The sequence below is a fragment of the Equus asinus genome, chromosome 14 (assembly GCF_041296235.1).
Source record: "Equus asinus isolate D_3611 breed Donkey chromosome 14, EquAss-T2T_v2, whole genome shotgun sequence".
Lineage (NCBI taxonomy): Eukaryota > Metazoa > Chordata > Mammalia > Perissodactyla > Equidae > Equus > Equus asinus.
In genome coordinates, this window is record NC_091803.1 from 21,127,322 (window position 1) to 21,153,993 (window position 26,672).

A 26,672-nucleotide genomic window follows, 5' to 3' on the forward strand; every position below is an offset into this window, starting at 1 on the left:
ATGTGTGACTCTTGGCAACTTGTTTAATGTCTTCAGTCCTCACTCTCTCCCTGTAAAATTGGAATACTAAAACCTACCCAGTTGGGGTAGAGAGAGGGTGGGCAGGTATTGTAAGGTTAAAAAGGGGAATATATGTAAAGTGTATCATAGTATATTTCCTGGTCTTCCTATGTGTTGACAGTAGCCATAAAAATAACGGATTATTGGGTTGTTTCCTAACTGCATGATGAAATTTGTAAACAAATTCTTATAGGCATTTTTACTCCTTTTAGAGAAGAGTTGAGCTATATAGTAAGAAAAATGTTAAGACTCTTGATGCGTATTGCAGAATTATTTTCCAGAGAGAAAATTGACATTCCTCCCGAAGTGCATGATTGTCTGCCTACCACAACTTTGCCACCATTGTGTGTCAGCATTTATGTTTTTCTCCTTTAATAAATGAAAAAGAAATATGTCTCTTTTTAATATGCATTTCTTTGATTACTAGTGAAGTTGAATATTTTTTTTCATATGTTTGTTAGCCATTTATATTTCTTCTTCCATGGATTGACCTCTCTGCTTTTGAAAGGGAGGATGATGAGTCTTCAAGGACTAGCTGGAGAAAAGATTCTCCATTGATCATTACCACAGAGCCCTGGGGCCAAGAATTGCAGGGGAGAGAATTAAGAGCCTCCTGGGACTGCTGGGCAACTCTCAAACAGGCTTCTTCCCAAAGCAGAGCAAGGCTTCCTACACAGTCAGCCTGCAGTCAGTGTTTGTGCTTTACCTTTCATTTGTTCTGTTAGGAAATATTTGGGATTTTTGAGAGGGGCTCTTCACATTCCACTCAAGCCAGTGCTTATAATTCTTTACGGGTAGACAGCCAACATGCCTGCTCAGCTTGAGTTTTTGCTCTGAAAGTCCCATTGGTTCACGGTGCATTGCTGTAGATCTTGCTGAGTCTTTTACGATCCCTGCCATCCAGCCAGGAGCTGTGACTGCTCTGTAACCTTCTTAGATTTAAATCTGTTGCTTGCCTTCTCCTCACAGTGTTGCAGAGCAGCAGAGCTCATCCATACTGATGTCTTAATATCTTTCTCTCCCCCTTGGATTTATAGGGTAAAGTAAACCCTGTGCCATAGAAGTGCTTATTGATTACTGAAGTACATAATAAAGTCTAAGAATAAAGTCAGACCAAGTAATCGGTCCTGTTCCTAGGGGATGACAGTAAGCCCTGGTCGAGGCCACCTCTGAGAATTTGGAGCTAGGAGGCTCCCTTTTAATTAGCGTTCAGATAGTAAGCAGTGAATGATAGAAACCAGACAAAAGAATACATACTGTATGATTCCATTTATATAAAACTCTAGAAAATATACACACTAATCTGTAGTGACAGAAAGCAGACCAATGGTTGGGGGAAGGGCAAAAGCTGTATGGGCAGGGAGAGGAGAGACGGATTCACACAGGAGCTCAGGGAGACTTTTGAGGGCACTGGCTGTGATCTTGATTGTCGTGATGTTTTCAGGGCTGTATATGTATGTGAAAACGTATCACATAGTGCATTTTAAAGATTTTATTTATGGTTTTTTTTTTTCCTTTTTCTCCCCAAAGCCCCCCGGTACATAGTTGTATGTTCTTCGTTGTGGGTCCTTCTAGTTGTGGCATGTGGGACGCTTCCTCAGCGTGGTTTGATGAGCAGTGCCATGTCTGCGCTCAGGATTCGAAGCAATGAAACACTGGGTCGCCTGCAGCGGAGTGCGCGAACTTAACCACTCGGCCACGGGGCCAGCCCCTACATAGTGCATTTTAAATATGGGCAGTTTATTCATGTCAATTATATCCCAGTAAAGCCACTAAAAAAGAATAGTAAGCAGTATAAAGAGACAATCCATGGCTCACTTTGTGCTGGGAAAATTTTCCTTAGGAAGCTGTATTTTAAGGAACATTTAGGAAGACTTGTGAGACTAAATTTCATCTTCACATTTGAATAAATGGGGGTTTCAGAGGACTGAGTGGTACCATCAAAAACAAAATAAAAAGGCATCACAAAGGCAAGATAGCCCTGTTTCTCCATCCTTTTCCCTTTCTTATATCTGATTTTTTTTTTAAGATTTTATTTTATTTTTTCCTTTTTCTCCCAAAGCCCCCCGGTACCTAGTTGTGTATTTTTTTTTAGTTGCGGGTCCTTCTAGTTGTGGCATGTGCGATGCTGCCTCAGCATGGCGTGATGAGTAGTGCCATGTCCGCGCTCAGGATTTGAACTGTAGAAAACCTGGGCCACCGAAGCGGAGTGCGCGAACTTAACCACTTGGCCACGGGGCCGGCCACCTTATATCTGATCTTTAAAGGCAGCTTTTTATATAATTTTTTTGTAAAACCAAAGAAGCTGAGTCCTTTAGAAAATAGCATTAGTTCCCTTCTCCCTTAACTCCTTCTCTCATTACATTTCCCCCACCCAGAGGAGAGGTTCTATAATGAAGAAATAAAAACTACTCCAAAATGTTGGCAGTCTAAAAGGGGAGAGGCATTTTCAACACAAAGAGATGTTTGTTTTCCTTGAATTTTAACTCTTAATTTTTGACACAGTGGGGAACTCCAGCATGGCTGCCGTTTAAAATGTAACAATGCCATGGTGTTCTGATTGCCTCTGTCACAGGGGTGTTGTGACTGAAGGCCAGGAGACAAAGCAAATGAGGCCAAAGACAGTGCCTGCTGCTGAAGTGCTGGTGCATTTGTCTGCATTGGAATGTTTCCTTTCTCTGGCCTGACGAGAAGGAGTCACTAAGGGAGACTGAAGCTGGAATTTGTACAACCTCTTTTCAGTCCCCTTCATTTTAATCAGAAATACACAATTATTCTTTTCCTCCAAATAGGGAAACTCAATCCCCATTTTAAATTCAATTATTGTAATTGCAGCATTCAGAAAAATAGCACATTCATTTTCTAATAAGAGATTGTGGATACCAAATTACTGCATATAGTATGTCAAAACAGGAAACTTGAGACTGGCAGACCAGTGGGTGTTTTTATCTTGGCAATTTGTATTTTCTTGCAGACAATTTATAGTAATCGTACCCTTCCTTGCTTATGATATAGAAGACTAGGTTTTCAAGCCATCCTAAAATAAAGACTGTTGTTAGGTACAATTTAATATAAAATCCATGTTATAAATATGACGAATTCTAAGAGAGGCAAAAGTGAAGTACCTAATAAAGAGAAGAAGAAAAAAGAGTTCGTTTTGGAATCCTATGAAATAGCAGTCCAACGTGGCTTCGGATCTTCTTAAACCACCTTTTGACAGTTGTAAACCAGTTTGCCTCAAGCCGCATTTCTACTCCTTTAGCTACGCTTTTCACTATCTTGCATTTAAAAACAAAACAAAAAATCTGGTTGGTGGGACGTTGATAGTGTGGCCATTATTTTTCAGCAATATGAGAGCACCATTTTCCCTTTTCTTATTGAATTCCAGTTGCTTTAGTTGACTTGAAGTGAGTCAAATGTAAAAAGAAATATTTTTGGATTTTGAGTTTCCTGATTTCCTTAAAAGAGTAACCTTAAAATTGGACTTCTCCAAGTGTATAGTGTTATTTTCTTAGGATTTACTTTTACCTTGAAATTATTTCCATGTCTTCCTCATAGACACGTTCAGACACCCACCACTTTCAAACACCTTAGTATCCATTCCGTCAACTACTGTTTATTTCTTGATCTCCACTGTTAAACACTTTGCATGGCACTTTTTCTCAGATGTTTTGCTGATGTAATTTATGACTTCATTCTTTCACTTATATTTATTGAGCACCTACTAGGTGCCAGATTTAGGAAGAGCAGGATATAAGTAAACTATGAGATATATTTGGGGAAACTGACCACAGTGTTGGAGGTGCTAGAAACCAACAGCTGAACGATGGCCAGAGAAGTCCATATATATGGAAGAGGAAAGAGACATGCCCACATGTCCCAGAGTGGTAGAAGTAGTCTTTTGGATTGTTGAGTGCCTACTAAGTGACAAGCACTTTAGTTATATTCTCTCTCATTTTTCAGTTACCAAAGTTAAAATGCTCTAGGAAGTTTTATCTCTTTCCAAGATTACCCTGTTGGTTGATTTTGTTAGATCAATCTTTAAATAGGCCTTGCATATGAGTAAATTCTGTGCAAAGAGCTATCCAAGTACCTCCTGATTCTGATTGGTCAAAATCTCTGGTCAAATTCCAAAATGGCTGGCTTCCTAGTTGCACCAATAATCATTTGATGTTTTTCATATCCATTCTGTCTGTCTGTATTTATTTATTTTTGCCAATTTGAATTTGAGTGAACATCTTAATAATATCAAAGCCCCACAAGTCGTTATTGCTCTTTGCGTAACCTACAAGTTTAGACTCCAAATCTTATGTCTGTGCATTTTACTTTAGTCCCTGTACACAGGTTTCTAACCACTATTTGACTGAAGAATAAGTTCCAAATTAAATCCATCCCCAAAAATGTGCATCAAGAACCTAAAAGAACACTTAGAAAATTGAGTTCTAAAATGTCTTGCCTTGTTGATAATTTTTCAGTGAAATAAAACCATTTGTTACCAGGAAGATTCCTGTTGCCCTATTCTTTAAGAGGGAATGACAATTTCTGTTTTTGTTGGTTTGTTTGGGTTGTTGTTTCTGTTTTTGTATCAAGTCTTCAGACACCTCCCAAGTAGAAACCCTTATAGAATATGATTTTCCCTCTGGCAATAAAATGATGCGAAAGTCCGTCTCAACATTTAAATAACCATTAAGTTACCTCATTTCTGTGTGTAATATATCTTTCATGACAGAGTGGGGAAAAAATAGAAGTATTTCTTTCTGGCTGTGTTCACATGCTTGAACTCATTTAATTCTCATGAAAATCTTGTGGAGTATATATCAAGCCCATTTACAGGTTAAAAAAAGGTAGGCTCCAGGACGTTAAGGACGTCTTCCAAGACTGCATGGTTGCTCAGTGGAAGGGGACAGCATTTGAATGTAGGTCAGCTTCAGGTTTGATGAGCACTTCCTCTGAGCCAGGTACGGGACTAGGTCCTCCTCTTAAAGGAGAACTGTCTAGGGTAGAGTAGGGATGTGGCTGACCAGCTGCCTCACAGCTGCTTACGATCATTACAACCTCTTTTCAGTTTCAGCTTGCTTCTGCTTTACCTTCCACCGTGCCATCAATGAGGAAGATATTTTTCAAGTAGTTTCTTTGCCTAGTGCGTGAGAGAGAGTGAGGTGGTATATTGCGCTTTCTGGGAACACAAACTTTGGAGGACGGAACTGGGTTCCAGTACTCCCTCTACCATTGGAAGCTGCCTTTTTTTTTTCTCTTTTTTTTTAAAGATTGGCACCCGAGCTAACAACTGTTGCCAATCTTCTTTTTTCTTCTTCCCCTAAAGCCCGCAGTACATAGTTGTATATTCTAGTCGTGAGTGCCTCTGGCTGTGCTCTGTGAGACGCCACCTCAGCATGGCTTGACGAGTGGTGCCATGTCCGTGCCCAGGATCTGAGCCAGAGAAACCCTGGGCCGCTGAAGCGGAGCGCACAGACTTAACCACTCGGCTGCGCGTCCGGCCCCTGGAAGCCTTAACTTCTCTCTCAAAAATGGAAGAGTTGTTGGGGCTGGCCCCGTGGCTGAGTGGTTAAGTTCACGTGCTCCGCTGCAGGCGGCCCAGTGTTTCGTTGCTTCGAATTCTGGACGCGGACATGGCACTGCTCATCAAACCACGCTGAGGCAGCGTCCCACATGCCACAACTAGAAGGACCTACAACGAAGAATATACAACTGTGTACTGGGGGGCTTTGGGGAGAAAAAGGAAAAAAATCAAATCTTAAAAAAAAAAATGGAGGAGTTGTGCACTTACTTCCCAGGGCTGTTGTCAGGAAGTTCTTTTTTAATGACTGATAGCTGTTGGCTGGCATTTTTAGGGGAGAAATGCTCTGAGATAGTTCCTATGGAGAATCCCTACGCTGAAAAGCCATGCTGCAAAGATAAGGTGTGAAATGCACTCCAGGAGCCAGGCTTTTCCAAAATAGACAGCTCAGAGCCACTCTGCTGCTGTGGATCCCTCTCTTTCTCCTTAGCCTGAGGTGGACATTGTCCCTTTGGCAGGGAATTGAATCATGTAGGCACCATTTAGCGTGGAAAGCAGAAGCTACATTCAGTACCTTACAACCTCAGGGCTGGGAGGAAGAATGGTTTGCAGCAGCTTCATTACCTGGGGAAAAAAGAACTCAGAGTTACAGGCACTTTAAGAAAGAAAAATGCTTTTACTCTGAGTGTTGGAGAAAATAGAACAATTACCTATTGAAGGCAAAGTGGATAAAAAAATACCTCTGTTCATACCACCCTGATCATTTAATCTGTTCAGATCCATTCTGTCTTCCTGAAGGTGATTCAAGCCAGACTGTCTGTTCCTGCTGGTTGCGTCATTGCTTCCCCTGGCTCGAGCACACAGTGATCACCTGAGGTTCCCAACTAAAGACAGACATTTCCTATTCCAAGAGGAGCTTCCTCTAAGGTCTGGAGCTCCACAGGCAGTATCAGATACGAGGGAGGATGAATCCATAAATCATCAAATTGTTCTTGAGCATCTTTTAGGGTCCTTAACACTGCACGAGGCCCTGTGATGAGTCTAGGGACACCCAGACTGCTCTCTCTGAGGAGCTCACCATCTGCCAGAGGAGCAAGACTTAGATATGTGAAATCAGTGAAGAATTTCATTCTATCTAAACTAGAGCCAGTTAGATTTCCAGCACCTGGCACACATACTCTGAAAACAAAAAAGGAAAGAAAAATCCATCTTTGTTGAATAATGAATGAATGAGAATGATTTCTAACATTTATTGAGTGCTTCCTATGTGTCAGGTACTGTTCTAAACTTTTTTGTGTTTATTTATATGTATCTTAATATCATTATATATTCATGAACACAATGATTGCTCTCAACAACCCTATGAGGTAGATACTATCAATGGCCCCATTTGATAGATAATCAAACTGATGCTCAGAGAGGTAAGTTACTTGCCAGATGTCGTACAGATCGTATGCAGTAGAGCCAGGATTTGAACCCATGCCAACTGGCTCCTACAGTTATATAAGAAGGAAAATAAGACACTTTTGAAGAGCTTGTTGGCATTTTGGTTCAAACTAAGGGCTGCCAGGCTTTGTTATCTGCTCATCTGGCTTTGGCTTCCTTAAGACATTAAGCACCCTCTCCCTTTGCAAAACTCAGACCGGCATAGACCCACCCTGTGAGATTCTGCCCCACCCCTCCCCTGGCCTGGCCAGGCCTCTCATTTGTAGTTTCTCTTACCAAGCACATTTCTAAATGAGGACGGTTACTCCGCTTGAAGAACATACAAATGGCTTGCCCTCACCTGTCAAGCATGATCCTTGTATTTTACCAGGCCCATTATGAACGCAATCTTTCTGTCGAAAATTTGCATACCTCCTTTCTTGAAAAGTAATGACAGCAATTTCTTTCCCTCCGCTCACTTTCTGAGTGTCTCATTTAACGGCACCTGTGAAACCGACAGGCACAGAGATGAGAAGTGAAAGAGAGCAGTTGATTAAATCATCATCAAGTCGGGCCTCAGAAAGTCAATTCTGCTTGCCGTCTGCAATGATATCCTTTTATCTTAAAGTAATGAGCTATGGCACTTTTGCATCGGGTAATGCGATAAGTTCTATTAGCATGTTCCATTTGCCTCACAAGCAAGGGCAAGTCATTTTAGCTAGCTCATATCACTGCAATCAAAGCAATTGGCTTCCTAGGCAGAGAAGAAAGGGAAAAGGCTCAGGGTGATTTCTATGGATCACAACACAGCGGAAAAAATAGACTCTTGTATTATTTTAACCCATAACATACTTTTCCTTTTTACTCATCAGTACATTTGGGTTTTATTAGCTTACACAAGACTCTGAAAAGAACCGGGCTTTAGTTGAAGCAAACCTAGAGGGCTCAGGCCCTACCCAAAGGAACAAACAACTATGATCTGGAAAGGGAAAATTGCGGCATTACAGGGGGTCACAAGTAGAATACCACCAAAGAACATAGCTGGGAAGGTCTCCCTGGTAATAACACTGTGGTCTCATAATAAACTCTTGCTTCCTACCATCTTCAAAGTCATTTGTAATATATCCCCAGGCAAGTCCAGATTAATGCTATTGATGACTTAGAATCACTAAATCAATGACAAGGAGGCAAAGGATCTGTTGCTTAAGCTTAAAAGAGATCATTTACAAATCACCTGGCCCTAGACTGTCAGTTTTACCTTTGGACAAGAAACTCATTTTTCTCATTTTGGCAGTCACTGAGGCTTGTGGGCTCTGAGTTTTAAGTAAATTTCATCTTTGGGGTTTATGTGTGTTTATACTTGGCAAAATGTGACTTCCTTTCTTCTAAGGAAAAAAAAAGGCTGAACTGTCCAAAAATTTGTGAAATATCCACTTCTTCCCCAACTTCCAAAAAATCCAATAATATTTTAATAAGCTAAGTGGAAATTAGTGGTATTCCTACAGCATGCAGATTGTTTTATAAAATACACCTGGATTTCAAAGTGACAAAGAGGAAAAAATATTGAAAATTCATTTGTGAACTTTAGAACTTTAGGTTTGGACAACTTGACTTCTGGCAATATATTTGCACTTCTAATGAGTGGACATAACCTAGCACACAGTAGGCGCTTTAAAATTGTTTATTAAATCAAAATGTGTGATTATCTGAGATACCCTGGAGGGGGAATAAGAAATGTTTTCTTAACCCCCTCAGATCACATTGGTTGTTTGAACACTGGCCAATTCAAGCTGAAAACTTGCAAAAGTGCAAAGTTCTGAGAACTCTGCATGTAGGAATGATAGGTTACCAGTAGAGAATTCCAGAAGCTTCTGAAAATTTGCTATTTTGCTTCCAAAACAGCTAAAGATTGGTGGCCCTTATATTATTTTCAAATGTGCTCATTTTGTGGCTATGAGAGCTTTCTTCTTATCTTTTAAACTATTGCTTGGCACACAGATCTTTTGATTAGGCTTTCATTCTTTCCAAGCTGTTTTACTTGATCAGCCATAGTTACTGTTGAGATAGAAGGGAGGAGGAGCCGATGACATAATTTTATAATCAGTAAGAATTCCTCAAACCGTTTTCAGGATTAAAATGTTCTTTTTGTTCTAGGGCCTCAATAGCTTTAAATTTCAATTAAAGTCCAAAGCCAGTATGAAAGCAATGTAAACAAAGTGAAATGAGAGGTTTGTGGAATGCTAAAAGACGACAACATCAGAATTGCCATATGTGGCACAAAATGGCTCCCTGTTTTTACACGTACAAGGAATTGGGCAGACGGGAAGATGATGGTGGACATGTTTTTAGTCACTATGTCACTACCTCTCTTCTTTAAATAAGAAAATAAGTGTCACATTTTCTGCAGGTGGCTTCTTCTGGAATTGCTTTTAGATGAGGGCTGTCTTTACGGTCTTAGATAAACTGCCTGCCCCAAAGGGGAATCGATTTGTTTTGTCACTGGCACAGTTAAATTGTACTTGATGTTAGATGCTGCAGTTTACAAGTTGGGGTTCTCCTTCATTTTCCTCTCATTTCCTTTAGGCAGAAAGAAGAATAAAATAACTTTGTTGAGCAATGGTGTTCAGCCCTGACATCTTTGGTGGCAATGATAAATGGATTTGAGATACGAAATAACTGTTCAAGCAAGGTCCATTGAGCAGAATAGAGAACAATGCCCTCCTCAATGTCATTGTGTGCCATATATTCAATGATTGCCACTTTCTGCTTAGGAATGCATTCTATCACAAGGTACCTAGAATTCCATCTTGTCCCTTCATTCTGAATGAGGCAGAGAAGTGTCTCAGACCTTGACTTACTTTAATTTGGATAAAAGTCATAAAACGCAGATGTATTGAGATATTGAGATTCCCGAATGGAAATGGGAAATGTTTGCTTTTGAGGAAGTGCAATTAAATCATAATCACTTCTTGTCTGGGCCTTTTAATGGAAGGTATTTTCCTCTGGGCCCCAACTCTAGGCTTTGCTAACAATTTTTACTGTGCCCAGTGTGTTCAAACGTGCATCCCGTTATATTAAGCAGTCGTGTTAGTCAGTGTTTTTGTGCCTTCTTTCTCTGTAATTACTTGACTTCTAAATCATAGTTTGCTTATGATACATGGAATCACCCACAGTTTGAAGAATTCTAAAGGAAACTGAGATGGATTTATCAATATGATTGAGCACCTACTAGTCCCAAGGCCTGAAGATTTCAGATGAGCAAGGCGCTGGCCTTAGCTACAAGGAGCTCTACTCTAATAGGGAAGATTGTCGTGGCAAACAGTGAAAATACTGCTTTGTAACGGATGGAGACAGAAGCAAATAATTCTAAGAAGAGTATTGCCATTCTAAGAATTCTTAATTCTAAGAAGAGTATTGGAAGAGTCACAGAGGGAACTGTGTTTTTAAAGACGAATTAAAGGTTTTAGGTAGAAACTTGGAGGAAAAGAATTCCAGGCAGAGAGAAGTGTTAGGTGCAAAGATAGTAAGGTCTGAGGGTGTGATCAAGTATGCCTGGGTGTGGCTAGAGCAAGGGATGTGTTAGGATAGTGCTGTTCAAAGTGTGAACGCAGACCAAGGGAGTCCCTGAGTTGTTTGTAACTAATCTACTGTGAGATAAGTATGGCAGTTGAGAGTAAGCGTTTGGAAACTTTTATAGCAATTCAATAGAGTAATTTTATATCTCTTAAATAATTACATTTTTTTATGTCTTTGCTTTTCTTTTTCATTTTTCTAGCAATTTATTTTTTATTATATTTTGCACAAGTATTGGTCTACAATATGTTGGAAGTTAAAGAAAACAAAACCAGATTGTCCTCCACAGAAAGCTTGAGAAGCACTGTGTTGGAGGAGTGGTTAGAAGTTGGGAGTGGGGGAGTCGGGAACAATGTGAAGCGTGTCATTGCCCTATCGATCGAGCATGAGAAGTGTCATGATCTAACTGGAATTTAGGAAATCCACTCTAGTCAGTAAGGACTTGGATTAGAAAAGGAAGAGACCATTGGCCCTGGAAAGCAGTCATTAACCTCATGTAATGATAAAATAAAAGCCTTAAACTGAAGCAGCAGCCATGGCCATGGAGATAGAGAGGATTTAAAAAGTAGAATAGGTAATGCCCGGTGAGAGAGGAAGATAGGTCTGCTCAAGAATGAGTCAAGGATGACAATAAGACTCTTCACTTAGGCAGCTGAGTGATTGCAACGTGATGCCATCACCAAGTAGAGCATGGAAGAGGAGCAGGTTTGGGGTGAGTAAAAGATGGTGAGTGAAGATTTAGATGGACACTTGAGTCTGAGGTGTTTATGGGGCTTCAGGAAGGGAGTGTGGCAAACAGAAACATGTGTTAATAACAGTTAACATCTATTGTCTACCCTTACTCTGTACCATGCATTGTCTAAGTTGTTTACATATATTAACTCATTTTGTCCTCACCTTCTTATGAGGGAAATGCCATTATTACCCAAATTTTACAGTTAAGTAAACTGAGACACAGAGAGTTTAAATAACGTTCCCAAAGTCACATAGCAGGCAAATGGTGGGCGTAGAGATGTTTTAGTCTCAACATGTAAATGGTAGATGGAACCAAGGGAATCTTTAAGGACTCCCCTGGAAATCATACAGAAACAATAGAAGTGCAAATGCAGCTGTGGGGAGACAGTGACATTAAAGAATACACAGAAAGGGAAGGGCCATGAAAAGATAGTAGGAAAGAGCAATATTGGTGAATGTGTGTAAGGGAAGAATTCCAGGATGTTCAACTGAAACAAATATCCAGCACTTGCAAATCTTTTTACTAGATTATTTACAATTCATGAAGTGCAGCCTTTTTTAAAAAGTGATGCTACAGGGCAAATTTTACTCATTAAACTAAAATATTTGACATATTAAATGAAAACAAAGCAGGTTACAAAACAGTAGGAATTCCTTTTTATTTCTTAAAATGTGTGTGTGAAGGATAGAAAGGATGGAGAAAAGACTGGAAAGAATTATACAAATGTGTTAGTGTTTATCTATGGATGGTAAGTTATGGGTCATTTAAAAAACGTATTCAAAAAATATGTATTAATTTTTAAAAGGAGAAAATATTAGGTGGGTGAGTTAGTTGGTTGTTTGAAGGCTTTAAGGTGTGGGACTTGTCTGGGAAAGGAAGAAGTTGCATCCAAAGGTTGACTTCTAATTTGTGAAACTAGAAGGTGAAGATGAAGTTGAGTGGTGAGGTGTTGGAGTGGCTGGAGACACTCAGGTTACAAGCTAGTCCCTCTCTAATTCTGCATTTGAGGCACGTAGCTGGGATTTCGGGCCTTCTATTTCCCTCTTTTGTTTCTGTTGGGTTTGGGTCGTGTCATAGTCTAAAGGCTGAGTGACCAAGAATTCTTCCCTGTCTGGGATGTAAGGACTAATCATTCCTCTTCATTTCTTGCTCTTAAAATGGAGGAAAATATTTTCAGCTTTTCACAAAGGACTTTGAAATCTAGTTATGGAGAGTACTCTGTCACCTCAAGTTGGTCGTTAGTGTGTAACCTGTTTGCTAATAAACCAATGCAGGACCCTGGTGTCAAACTGCTTAGAATGGTCAAATCAGCTGGGACTCTGTTTCTGCATTTGACATGCCTTTTTCATTTCCCAGCCTCATGCAGAACATAAACCTGAATCAGGAGGTGGCTCAATATGAACTCTTATAAATTAGAATGTGTATCTAGGGATTGGGGAGCAGACACTTCTTTTAACCTTTCAAGACCAAGAATCATTTGGCCAAAAATCCACACATGTTGAACTTAGAGTGTAAAAGCTGTACACTGTCTTAAATGTGAATTTGAGACTATGAATTCTACCCACACTGACTCTATAAAACAGCCTCCCTTTTTCATAAAGCAAGCCCATAAACCACTGCCAGCGAAGCAGAAAGACTCCTTAGGACTGTGGCTCGCTTTCCATCTGGGGTTGTCAACAAACCCCCTTTATGAGTGGAATAGACCTCTTGTATGTGTCGAGCTTCTGGCTTTTTACAGAGTGTGTTAGGAGCCAGGCTAGGCAAACGTTAGGCGCTGTTTGCTGAGTGCATTTATTGCCTTTGCATAATTTATGAGCTGGAGGGGTTGACCATCATTCGTCTCTGCCAGGGGCTGGCACTCCAGGCTCCAGAGAGCGGAGCTGTAAATTGGATGGTGCACTCCCACTGAGCTCACGGCAAAGTCCTCGGGTCAGTATGGGAATTTAATACCAGAAATGGAACTGTTTTCTCAGCGCACCATGTGGGCCTCAGTGCAGCAGAGACTGTTTTGGCAGACTCTGCGACTGGCCTTGTTGAGGAGCTGTCACTCACCCGGCATGTTGTGCGGGGAGCCTGAGCATTTGTAATCGGCTTGGCATCCGTGCTGCTTCCATAATGGATACCAGTAGGTCTCAGTTCTTCACCATATGCTTAACTCTGGAGACAAGGTGCTTCTGGGTATATCAGTAATTACTTGATGCAGAATTAAGTGGACCTTGAAATTAGAACTGGACTGCTGGAAAGAAGGAAGCTTAACACTTTGATAGAAATAACCATTCCCAGGAACAGACTGCTGTTAGGGTGGGGGTGAGGGGCATGGACAGTGGTGGTTCTTTCCCAACCTCTCCATTCTCTCTACTCTCTGTGCACCAGTCCTCAGAGATGTGGGCAAATGCTATGCCACAGCCTTCAGCCATCACTGATTACTTCACAGGCTGGGTTTTAAACATCTGGGAAAATGCCTGGCAAAATAATCTTCTCTCTTCTACATGCCTCCTGAATGCTTTGTCACTCTGGAGAATGTGCCCAGAGCTTAGGAACCTCAAGGAAGGCGTAAGTAAAGGCAGTGGAGTCCCACAGTCAGGAGAACTGTTGCTCTTCATCCATGTGCTATTCTAGGCCCTCAGAGTCTTCATCTCACCCCTTTGCTTTCTTAACTCGTTTGACGTATTATAATAGAGAAATCACTTGTCAGGCAAAAGAGTGTAAGTTTAGACAATCTGAGGTTGGAAGCTTGGTTGAAAACAAGGCTGTTTACTTGGGTAAACTGCTGTCACTAAAACTCTGATGACCCTATGGCGCTGAGGAGCCAGCGGGAAAAGTAGAAACTCCAGTCCCTGGGGTTGCGATGTGAGTTCCTGAAGACTTGTAGAGAGCTTAGGCTGGAAAGAGGAATAGTTCCCAAATTGTGTCTTATAATAGCAAGATGTCCATTTGAGTGGAGGTTTTTGTTACTTTCAGTTGAAAGCACTCTAACTGTGGATTAAGCAATAAGGTAACTTATTGTTATCTGAACAACAAAGTCCAGAGGCTGGCTGCGCTGAGGTTGGTTCAAGTGGCTCAGCTGAGCCAGACTTTTTCTTCCCTCGGCCCCACCATCTTGATTTTGTACTTCAGCTTTTTGCCTCATTTTTGCGTGATAGCTGCCACAGATCTGGACATCATATCCTCATACAATCATGTTCAAAGGTAAGAAGCAAGTGCTTTCTGATTTTTCTCCTTTTGTTGATGAGAGAAAAATTTTCCAGACTCCTCAGCAGACATTTCCTTAAGTCTCAGCCAAAAATGGGTCTTATGGCCACCTTTTGCAGCAGGGAAAGTTGGGAAAGAGAATATCTGGCTTTTTTAATCTTAAAATGTCAAGAGCAGGTACAGACTAGGGAAAAGGGGGTTGTGAATGGCTCTGGTTATCTAGCCAGTAGTGGCTACTATATAAGCAAATTTATTTTCTGTTTCTGTTCATAGCTACATCAACTCCCGTGTCCAGGTGGCCATACTAAAAAACCTTGGCATCATCCTAGACGCATCCCTCTTACTTGCTTCCCATATCCCTGTGTTATCAAGTCCTGTTGATTCTACCTTCAGAACTGCTGTGCCATCTGTTCCTGCCTTTCTCAAACGATGCACTGTGCTGGTTTAGACAGTGTGATGGTTGCCAGACTGGTCTCCCCCTGACCCTCGTCCTTCCCCACAGGGTACTGTCCCTCCTCCATCCCATAAGAAGTCATCTTAATGGAACATTGCTCTCATCATGCCACACCCCTGTTCATTGTTTGTGTTCTAGTTTATTGCCACTGCTAAACTGAAAGCTACTTTAGGGCCAGTCCTATGTCTTGGTTGAATATCTGTCTAGCTTAACAGTACTTATCAAGGGCTGTTGAGTGAATGAATGGATATATTTATCTGCTGCACATTTACTATAACAAAACACATCCTTCTTTTTAAAATGAAATATTGGCTAACAAAACGCTATTGGTTTTTTTTTTATTTTTTGAGGAAGATTACCTCTGAGCTAACATCTGCCAATCCTTCTCTTTTTTTTTTTTTTTTAAAGATTTTATTATTTCCTTTTTCTCCCCAAAGCCCCCCGGTACATAGTTGTATATTCTTTGTTGTGGGTTCTTCTAGTTGTGGCATGTGGGACGCTGCCTCAGCGTGGTCTGACGAGCAGTGCCATGTCCGCGCCCAGGATTCGAACCAACGAAACACTGGGCTGCCTGCAGCAGAGCGCGCGAACTTAACCACTCGGCCACGGGGCCAGCCCCCAATCCTTCTCTTTTTTGCTGAGGAAGACTGGCCCTGAGCTCACATCCATGCCCATCTTCTTCTACTTTATATGTGGGACGCCTACCACAGCATGGCTTGCCAAGCGTTGCCATGTCCACACCTGGATCCAAACTGGCGAACACTGGGTTGCCGAAGCGGAACATACGCGCTTAACCGCTGCACCACTGGGCCTGCCCCACACTCTTGGTTTTTAAAACAATTTGTGTTCTTTTTTTCCCTTTACTTCTAATGAGGAGCCCAAAGCTTTGAGTTGTCATTCTCTAGTTATCCCAAAGGCAGCAGAACAGTTGGAATTTGGGATCTGTTAGATATAGTGTGAGTCTAGTGCCCTACAATATCTTCTTGCCCACATTGTTGATTTATTACCCTGACCGTTGTCCTTGGCATGTTTTTTATGGGGAGTGTTCCGTCTTTTCTCTGGGCCTCTAAACTCCAGAAGAGGTAGCTGTCACACGTGAGCCTTGCCCATTATGTTCTGTTTCTTTCAAAGTCCAAATAGGAGGATGCAGTGTCCAGAGGTTTACCTCTTTTCCTCTAGGAAAGCACCAGGAGAAATACAGCCATGCACATTAGGTGAAGGTGCAAAGTCTCTGTTAAGAAATTGATTTTACTCTGAATCCCACTGAATGATCTTGATTCACCTTAATCCTGTAGTGAGCTTGGCTCCTCCAGAGGCGTCCCCTCTGCAGTGCAGTGAGGAGTGCTCACTGGTGTGATGGAGCGCCTTGCCAGACTGACCCCAAGAAGAGCCAGAGAGCACAGGCTTCCAGTGAAATCAACAGAGCAGCTTCTCAGCATTTTGCTTCTGATTCCATTTACCAGTGGTTGAGCTGAACAAACCCTTTCTAGCTCAGACAGTGTTTCCTATTTACTTGTCTTGCTTTTTTTTTTTTCTTTACAAAAAGTAAAAACTTATTCCATTTTGTCATTAACCGTTATTCTCTTATCTTCCTTTTCAGTGTGACAGCGACAGTGACCAGGAAGAGAAGGTAAGACCCCCTCCATTGTGGGCACAATCCGTAAGACACTGTGAGCACCGTGCTTCTCTTATATGGAGCTACAGTGGGGTGGGTGCCAGCCTCAGGTTGACAGCACCTTTCTCTCCTGCCAAAATGGGCTTTATTCACACAGTGACATTCCCTATGATAAAAAATAACATATTTAATTTGTGAGGTCAGCTTTTTTTAAACAAGCCCTTTACTATTACATATATGTGATGCTAAGTCTTTATAGAAGATTTTAAAAGGGGAATTATTTATTTTAATGATCATCTGATTTTTCTTTTTTAATCCTTACTTGAACCATTAAACTTGCTAGTATGTATTTGTAAAGTCATTATTTTTTTGGTGACACATATGTTTCTTCCTGCTTTTCTGTACCAATTGACCTTCATGATAAAAATGTGAATGGCATGTTTCTAGGAATGTCTCTGTGGGGTGAGGGGTGGACAGGGAATGTCAGATGGGAACTGCTCACTTCTCCTGGTGGATGGCTAGGTGGGAAGGGGGGCAGTTCTTCCAGCAGGTACATACTCTATTTTGAGGCTGATGGCCAGCAGCCTCTGTGTATCCAGTTCAACATGGATCAAGAAAAGGAGCTTGGTTTTTGAGCTTTCAGAAGACTGGATCACAACCTGGTAAAGTGAACTTTCTGCTGCCTCAAGCAAAGAGATCGTTTGTCTGTTTGGTCTAGCTCCGAATCCTCCAACCAAATTTCTTTCCAATTTTATTCCTACTTTATGTATTTTGAAAAGGGTTACCTGAGTATCATGGTTTCAGTATTGCTTGGCACCAAAAAGAAGGGACTAGACCTCCCTTTCCCAATTTCTGGATCTGTCCTCCATAACTGGCTTTTCTGAGCCATATTCTCTGACTTTGACCTCCTACATGCTTGGGGATTTTACTCAGAATTCTGTGGTCAGTATTTAGTGGGATCTTCCCATCAAGCCCAGAATTTTCCCTCCATCTCTACTGCCAGCCTCCAAGAGAGATCTAAAAGCTCTTGTTCTGTACTGTCGTTAATTTGAATTCAGCATATGTAGCCTGTTATAAAATGCAAGACATCATCATTTGAGCAGGTCAAGCATATTCAGATGAAGACAAATGGTGCTTATTTGATTTCCTTAAAATCAGGAAATGAAAAAAGCGCTCTCTGGAGAAATCATGTTCTGCCTGACTTGGATGATAGACCAATGCATGTCCCCCAGATAAGAACAGGCTCTCGCCTTGAGGTTTTTATCTCTGAAGGACGGCCAGAACTGTCAGCTTGCTGACATGTGCATTATCCATGTCATTTTAAACAAAGTGACCTATGGAAGGGTGCGCTGTGCTGTGACATGGTAATGGGCTGTTGGATGACAGCGAAAGTACACACTGGAAAGGGGGCTGTAGATTATTTTGTTTAACGGACAAGAGCATCGTTCCTCCAGCCCCCAGGAGTCTTAGCTCCTTGCAAGTAGGTTCCCTGGTGTCTCAGGCAGCCAGTGTTTAGTGGGTGCCAGAGATGGGTGGACAATAGTAGTGGTTCAGCATTCAAGGCATTCCTGCTGGTCCTTGGAGCCACCCAGGCCACATTCCCACTGGTAGTCATAATCTCATTCCGTTGGGCATCACTGATGCCCAGGGAGGGACTGGTACTTTCTGGCCATTCCAGGAGATCTTCTACAGGTGATAGTCAATCTCACTTTTCAACTCAGTGGCACTTCTCCAAGGGGATATGCCTTCTTTGGGGTTTCCACAGCTGAGCAGACATTCTTTCTTTAAAAAGCAATGTGAATCCATAAGTGTCACCATTTTCCAGCAGTGGTAGAAGGTAGTAAGGATCCCCAGTTTTGCATTCCGTGTAGGTGTCTTCCTCAGCGATCTCAACTTTGACTGCACATTGGATCACCTGGACAGCTGTAAAAATCCCAATACCTGTAAAAATCCCAATGCCTGGGCCTCATCCCAGGCCAATTACCTCAGAATCTCTGGAGGCATCTAGCACCACTTGTCTAGATGATCACCTAACTCTGCTAACTTCCAGAATTACCAGAGCTGCTGGGGTTTTCAGAGGGATCTGGGGGGTCAAGGTGTTTCCAGCATGCTGAGAGCCCTCAACCAGTCCTTTTCCTGGACCTGAATTCTTGAGTTGTTGCTGTGCAGGTTCCATCTCTCACTGCAGGAAGCAGCAAAGTGTCAGACCAGAGTGATGGGTGGTAGGAAGGTAGCCAGTGCCCACCTCTCAAAGTTTGGGATGATTTCAGGGCAGTAAAGGAGAATAAAGAGATGTTTATAGGCAAGTCCATGAGAGAGGTGATGACAGGGGAAAGGAGGGCCTCTGGCACTTGCACACTTCCTGCCTCAGTCACCCTGGTTGCTTTTCCTGAACATTCTGGTGGCCCTTCAGGTCCTCTTCTTAACTGGGAGCTGCTCTGCTCCGCACTCACATCATCTGTCCCTGCCCTGTCACTAGGCGTTCCTCCAGAGGGCTCCCGGCAGGAGCGCTCAAGACTCTGTAATTGCAGTCCTGCCTGCTTGGCCCTGTTATAGTTAAGACCGTCAGGCTTCTCCTTTTGGACTGAGATTGTCTCGTGTTTATCACCGACTTTAACACCATCCTCCCAGACTTCTGCTCCGCGCTGGAGCTTGGGCCCCTGTCAGCCTCCTCTGTACCAGAGCATCTTGCCTTGGCCCCCCTCGGAGCCCCAGAGCTAACGGGGGCTGCTTTCATGTGCTGCTTGGAGGATTCGCATTCAAATCTGAATTGCTAATGGTAGAAAAGATGCCACTCAGTGTCCTGGGATCCCTTTAGCAACCCACCAGGGATGCTGTTGGAGGCAAAAGTGAGACTTGTAGGGAACCCACTGGGATTTCTCTCCGGAAAACCTGTCATTCTTTTATTCCATAGGGATCTGCAGAACTGGCGGTCTAAAATTAGGGTACTGTATTTCACACAGCTGACTGAATTAAGATAAACTCTGCTTTGCTCTGATACGAAGCTGTAATTTATAAAATGATACCCTTACTAATTAATGTGGAAGTGACTGGGAAAGGAGCTAAAAAAGCAGAGCTTTCCATAAATGCAGGAGACATACTCATGCATGGAAAAGGCTTTTATGAGACAATAAGCAAAGCATCTCCTTTAGCCTCCCCTCCCAGCCATGTGAATGCATTTCACATTAATGTCAGAGAACCTGGAGGACTTTTGTAAAGAGTAGAAATTGGGTGGGGGATTAGAGAAGGCCATCTGATTCTTAGATGTGGGATTGTTCTTTATGGTACTTAGTGCAAAGAAAAGAGGAAGCACTTGGCACCTTAATCTTCTTAATCTTAAACTTCTTAATCACCCAAATTAAGCAATTATTCCAATCCTCCACTTGAAATGAATTGGTAGCATGAGAACAAAGAAGCAACACACTTCGTTCCACATGTTTGGCCTATATTTTCTCATTTTCTCTCTCTCTCCCCCTAGCAGCAGCCCATTATGCTAAGAAACACCCCCTGTTTGGTTATGAATTTTTTTTTTTCGAGCAAGTTTAGCCCTGAGCTAACTGCTGCCAGTCCTCCTCTTTTTGCTGAGGAAGATTAGCCCTGAGCTAACATCCATGCCCATCTTCCTCTACTTTATATGTGGGACACCTGCCACAGCATGCATGGTGTGCCAAGCGGCGCTATGTCCACACCCGGGATCTGAACCGGCGAACCCCAGGCCACCCAAGCAGAATGTGCGCACTTAACCGCTGCGCCACCAGGCCGGCCCCTGGTTAAGAAATTAGCGTGGAGGTTAAAAGTAATTCTCTCTCCATCTAGTCATTTTCTGTTTCTTGTGTGGGCCACATGACAGAGCTGGTTGGAAGGTGTAGTGCCCAGTGGTCAAGTACTTGGTCCTCTGAGTCTGATGGCCTAGGCTTGTTTCCGACTGTCCCTTACTACTTTGTGGCCATGGACAAGCTTTGGTTCTTTCATCTACCAAATGGCGATGACAGTAGCTCCACCTGTAGTTCTGTAACAATTAAATGAAGATGCTCGGCTCAGTGCCTGGCCTGTAGTAAGTGCTCCATGAATGTTAGCTTTCATTAGTTTTACTTGGGGAAGTGAGAGAGAATCACTTGGGGAAGGGGGAAGGCTGTCCTCCTCTTTGGAAAGTCGAGATCTGCCAGAAAACTGCCAGAAGACATGAGCTGTGATTTTTTTTCCACTGGAACCCAAGGCTCAGCCTTCATGTCCTAGGGCACTTCTTCCTGATCCAAGCTAAATGGAAATTTGTGAGGGTCCCCAAACAATGTTTTTTAAACTCCTTATCCCAAACATCAGGCTTTCCTCTGGGCACAACCTGGAGCCAAGAGCAAGCATGCTGTCTGAGAAGGATCGGATGGCAATTAAGTGGATTGTGCAGCCCTTATCCCAAATGCCAAACACTGTCAATTCCCAGATACCCATCACAAGAGAGAGGGTCTGACTCAGTACGTCTGGAGTGGGACCAAAGTCTCTGTATTTTTTCAAAAGCTTCCTAGGTAATTTTGATACACAGTTGGATTTGAGAACCCCCGCCATATAATAACAAATGCAAAAGAGAAACATATACTTTCCCCTTTTTTAATGCTCTTAAAATTTTGACAGCTCAGGAGAAGGACTTGAAAGCTATAGAGTTGTTGTGTGTGTGCGTGCACCCACTTGCTTCTGTTTATAGATGAATGGTGTATCCATACATGTATTATATGCACAAACCTCCTCATAGGTATGAATCCTCCTTTTCCTGATGAAGCTTCTAATATGACTGCTGATTGCAGTTTCCTCCCTCTGGGTTTTTAATGATTCTAGTGACCACCTAGAGAAAGTTGTTTGGTTCCTGTGACTTGCTCACAAATACCTGGGACAGCCTGCTGGGACACTGGCTAACTGCAAATGCTGTACCTCTGATTTTCCACATCACCTCCCTCTCCCCTGACATGCACGCTTTTATTAGTGCATGCTAAGCATTTTATTCATGCTAAATTTGTTGTTTTTGATCATTTTGTGTTCACTTGGGTTGGAAGTGGGTAGCTTCTAAGAAAAGCAGCAAGAAAACCAGCAGAGGCTTATGTTCCTAACTCAACACAGACCACATGCCTTACTTGGCTTCTGAAGGTCTCAGAAACTGCTGAGATGTCAAACTGAAGACTGGGCATGTGGCTTGTGCTTACAATGGAAGAGTCCCATCCCTTGATTGGCCACATTTCACACTTGGTAAAGATTGTACACCCTCAGCAACATTCCAGAAGCTCAGAAGGCCCTCGTGGTTTCTTGTAGAACCCCCATCCTTGGTTTTGAAATAGGACGTATTCTGCTTAGGAGACAACTCAGACATGCTGTCTTCTATTTTGCATCTAGAGAAAGGAGTTTTCTCCTCCTTTCCAATTTCACAGCAGCAAAGCAAAGAACCATAGACCTGGAGAAGAGCAGGGAGCCATGTTCTTGTCTTTATATCCCTAGTACTTTGCATAGTGCCTGGCACAAAGTAGATGTTCAATAATGTTATTGTTTTGGTAAATTTTCATTTCCTTTCCTGGATACTCATCTCCAAATGGAAGGGATAAGCGAAACAAGTTCAGAAAACTGGTACTCAAACCTGCATGTACCTCCTATGAATCCCAGTGTTTATTTTCTGGGCTCCAACAAATAAGTGGTCTCTTCTTCAGGCTTCTATACATCTTTTACAGTTTTATTTTCTCATAAGATACTTCTAAGCCATTTATAAATTTCCTAGCTTATTTGGGAAATTTCTACATTTCCTGTTTTAGTTTCAAGAGCTTTCCATTTTGGATGCCTGATTTCCATATGCCTATCCACTCAACCTCTTCTTACCCCTCCAAGATTATGCCTAGGGCAAAATGACATTTTATTGTTCTTCCAATAACACCATATTTCCAGTTGGCTTAATTCTATCATATCCATCCAAAATTCCTATTGATACCATCTTTGGATTAAATTTCTACTGGAAATTATTTTAAATCCTGACTTTCATTAATTTCTTCTCTTTTTCATATCACAGCATTTCCATGCCAAACCAAACGTTGCTACACTCACATTGGATGTGTGTGTAGAATATCTGTCCATTACTACCATGTCATATACCTGAAAAAAGACAGAGATTACAACTGTGTAGATTTTGACCAAATAGAAATCAACAAAATGAATACTCAAGAGTTGTTGGAAATTTGTCAGACATCTTCAGCTAAACTCTTGTTTCTTAAAATGAATAGTGAGATGAACAAGTTCTAGATGTTCCATTGTTCATCCTGGGTAGGTAATGGAGAAGGATGCTCAGAAGACCTGGTTTCTAATTTCTCTCTAACCAGCTGTGTGTCCTTGGGCAAGTTACCTAATGTTGCTGTACCTTAGTTTTGTCATCTGTAAAATGAGGCTGAATTCAAAGAACTAGCACTGAATATCCTGATTTTCCATGTAGCTATTTATTTAGGCCCTAACAATATGGCAGACCCAGAGGGAAATTAATATGTGATTGTATTTCCTCTCCCAAGGTAGAAGGAAGATTATATAAAAATTGTTTCCATTCTTTCACCTCTCTACAATTCCTAAGAGGGAATAATCATGCTGAACAGGTCCAGGCACATCTGTGTTGACTCTTTCAAGTAACTAAAGGAAACTTACTTATGGGCCTAAGGTCTAAACGGAGTCATTACCTATTTGTTGGTTCTTTCATTTAGTCATTCATACTTACTCACATTTTTTTTCAAGTATCGACTGATGAACCAACATGTGCATCGTAGTTGCTTGACTCCATTGGGTCTGTCACCATGCATCTGTCAATAGGCAGCAGAGTAATTAGTTTAATCTTATTCCTCAATTACCTTAACTATTTAGGAGAGCATGGGAACTAGTGAAGAGCTAGCTTACATAGTGTATTTCAAGAACACACTTGATTGGTTATGAGTATTTTTTGACTTATAAAAGGAATTCTTCTGTAAACATCCGAGATTGGATACATGATTCTACATTCCCAGAGAAAAGGTCAGCTGCTTTCTCTTAGAATAAGCCATTAGCTTAGATTTTATGGCTTACCTGAAGGGAAGGTTGCAAAGCCAAGGAGGAGTTAGATGGAGGTGATAGCTTTCAGCCTCTTGAAATTAACCATGAACGCTGAGCCACCTGAATATCAGGAAGGTCATAAGCAGAGGCATTTGTACTAATGATGCCTTTACCATGTTTCATGCAACTGGCTTGTCATTGAGTATAATCTGGGTTGCTTTTTGGTTGTTGAGAGTCTGTCTTATTCTGTATTTGGATTGGAGAGAGTTCTGTCCTCAGTAAAGATGAACGAATTTCTTTTTGGTCACGCATATATGTATTTGTGTGTGTGTGGTTAACTTAGTTGATTCCCCTTGGCGACTTTTGGATAGTGATACAGTTACAGATAATTGTTCCTCATAACTTTACCAAATAGCTGTGATAGGGAGCGTAAAGTCTCTGTGTTAGGAGGTGTTAGTAAGTAGCCAAACTTTATACTTTTGGAAGTCCCAAAATTCACTGAATGGATATAATTTTTTCTTCTTTTTTTTCCTAAGTTACAGCTGGGTAGGTCAAATTGGCCCCCTTTATAGCTTTCCCTGTTTGTTCTCAGGGGGATCATGTTGAGACGTACTAGTTAGAGACCTGCATGACGTCTGCATTCCTTGAAGAATAACCAGAGGCAGTTTTCTCCATCACTGTTCCAAACCCAGGCTTGGTTCAAGGTCTCCCAAGTATATGCATGTTTATTGAGACAGTGGAATGGAGCATTTGAAATAAGGTACTGACCAGGAACCCCTGAGGTGAGAGGTTGTGGTAACCAAAGGGCTCAGTTTGAGCTTCATCATTTCCTGTTGGGACTCAGTGACTTTTCACCTCCCTAATTTCTTGGTTGAAAAATGTTGATGCTTCTCATGTTTGGGGGGCAGTGAACAAATGAGATTAGAGTTAACAATAATAACTAAATAATAAGATGAAGCACCATTTCACATTGTATAGAACTTTGTAGTATTCAAAACACTTTTACAAATGTCGTTTTATGTGACTTATTTAAATACTTACTGTGGGGATCTATACGTAGCCTCATATACGACGTTGTTGATCATCTGCAATGTGCCAAGCTCAGTGATAGGTCCATTCAAGGACTTTATCTTCTCAAGCAGGTGTCATCGTTTTACAAATAAAGAAAATGAACCTAAGAGCTGGTTACTGATGGAGCTGAGATATAAATTATGTCTTAAGATTCCAGGATCTAGGCTCTTTTTTCCCAAATCATGCTGCTTCTCTATACATCAAGGTGAGTTGGGATATACCCAGAAGTGCCGTTTGAGAACCCTTGCCATCTTCCTCTTTGTGCCTCACCTTCCTCGTGCTACAGGAGACCTGAATTGTATCTAACTATCCATCCACAACCCCACTAACTTCTAAAAATTCAAAGAATGGCAGTGTCTCAATAAACCTTACATAAATACAGTTTGGTATTTATGACAACCATAAATACTGACAACCTAGATGTACAAGCTCTTCTGAAATGTGACCTTTTTTTAACCTGAGAAGCAGTTGTCCAAGGTGAGGAGGCTAGAGCTACAAGGTGTGTGTTTTAACCCTTACAGATGGGTAGCAAAGTCAGCCTATGGGCCACTGTGAGTGAATTAGGGATGAAGGTTATACCAATCAGCAGGTTAAGCATGAGGCATATTTGGTCAAGGAACTCAGTCTTCTTTTAGTGTATACTTATGTGTACACATTTAATGTCTTATTTAATTGTAGGCCCCCAGCAAGTACCCCACATGTGGTGTGTGCATGGCACTTAGTAGGTGCCCTAAAAATATTGCTGTTATACCTGGAAATTTCCTTGTTGATTTTCGAAGTCCCAGAAAGGAAAAGGGACTTTTCACAGTCGCAGAGGCAGCATGGGGAAGAACTGGACCTGAAACAGAGACTCATGTCTGAGCTTTTGGTCCAGCGCTTCTTGCGTCTCAGATAGTCTCTCCAGACTGGTTTCTTCTTATGATCAGCACACAGGAGAAGGGGTTCTGGTGTCACCACAGCTCTTGAACCGCACCCCCAAAGTGGTTTTACTCTGTGTTGTCACCTGCCACCTCAAGAACCCTTTTGTCCATCCCCAGACACTGACTGCCACCTTTGCAGAGAGTCGCTGGGTCCACCAAGTCTGCGGGGCCTTTCCTTGTCTGCCAGCAAGTGCTGCTTGGGGTATTCCTGCAGCCCAAATGATAGGGAATACCTGAAGCAGCCATATCCACGTGGAAGATTCTGTATTTGCTGCTAAGGGGAGAACATAGTGTTTATTAGCTGGCGCGCGCCGGCTGAGCTGATTACGGCACAGCATTCTGTCAGCCAGTGACTTGTTCTGTCCTTTATCATCTGTGTCACTCAGCAGTGTACTGGTGAAGGGAACACATCTCCCCCTTCCCTTTTTTGGTACCCATTTTGTGTAGAAAATTTGTATTTACTTTGGGAGTGTAATTTGTTCCTCACGGATAATGTGACCCTGAGCAGAGCTGGATCATGGGTTAGTTGAAGTGATATTTTCCGCTAATGGTAGTCGTACATCATTGCTGTCAGCTCGGGTTAGGAGGCAAGCACATTACAGCTCCATTTTACCTCTGCAGGCATCTGGGATTATTTGCCATAACCGAGTATGACATGACCGCACTACAGAGTGCATTAAAATTTTACTGGCTTCTCAGGCAAGTTCCCTGGCTCCAGTGTGTGCTTCAGGCAGGCAGTCTGTTGGGGAGCCCAAGGGCCCTGACTTCATGCACAGAGGTGCTGTGAGGAGGTAGCCTAAGCAGGGCCTGTTCTCCTCTTACACTGAGAAAGAAGCCAGGGAAAGAATTTATGGGGAGCCAGCCTGCAGGTATGCACCTCTCTGGACATCCTAGTTGGGCAGGTGACTAGCTGCCTTGTGCACATAACAGACGGCTGACCACAGTGCCCACTGCAGTCTGCTCTCTCTCTCTCCTTGACGTTTAACCCCTGGAGGTAGAATGGGCAGTACCTTCTTCTCTGAGGAGAGCCCAGGGTAAGCACCAGTCCCTGCCAAGCCTTGGGCTGATTTTTA

The 26,672-nt window shown here is 42.1% G+C and overlaps 1 protein-coding gene across 10 annotated transcripts in view; it reads left to right on the plus strand.

Moving 5' to 3' along the window:
- The window catches only part of AUTS2 (activator of transcription and developmental regulator AUTS2), a 1,153,302-nt gene that overhangs the window by 816,851 nt on the left and 309,779 nt on the right, over positions 1-26,672 (plus strand). For all 10 annotated transcript variants that reach the window (XM_070484474.1, XM_070484470.1, XM_070484475.1 and 7 more), the window contains one exon: positions 16,559-16,588. In XM_070484474.1, coding sequence (XP_070340575.1) covers positions 16,559-16,588 — 30 coding nt within the window. The remainder of the gene's footprint in view (positions 1-16,558; positions 16,589-26,672) is intronic.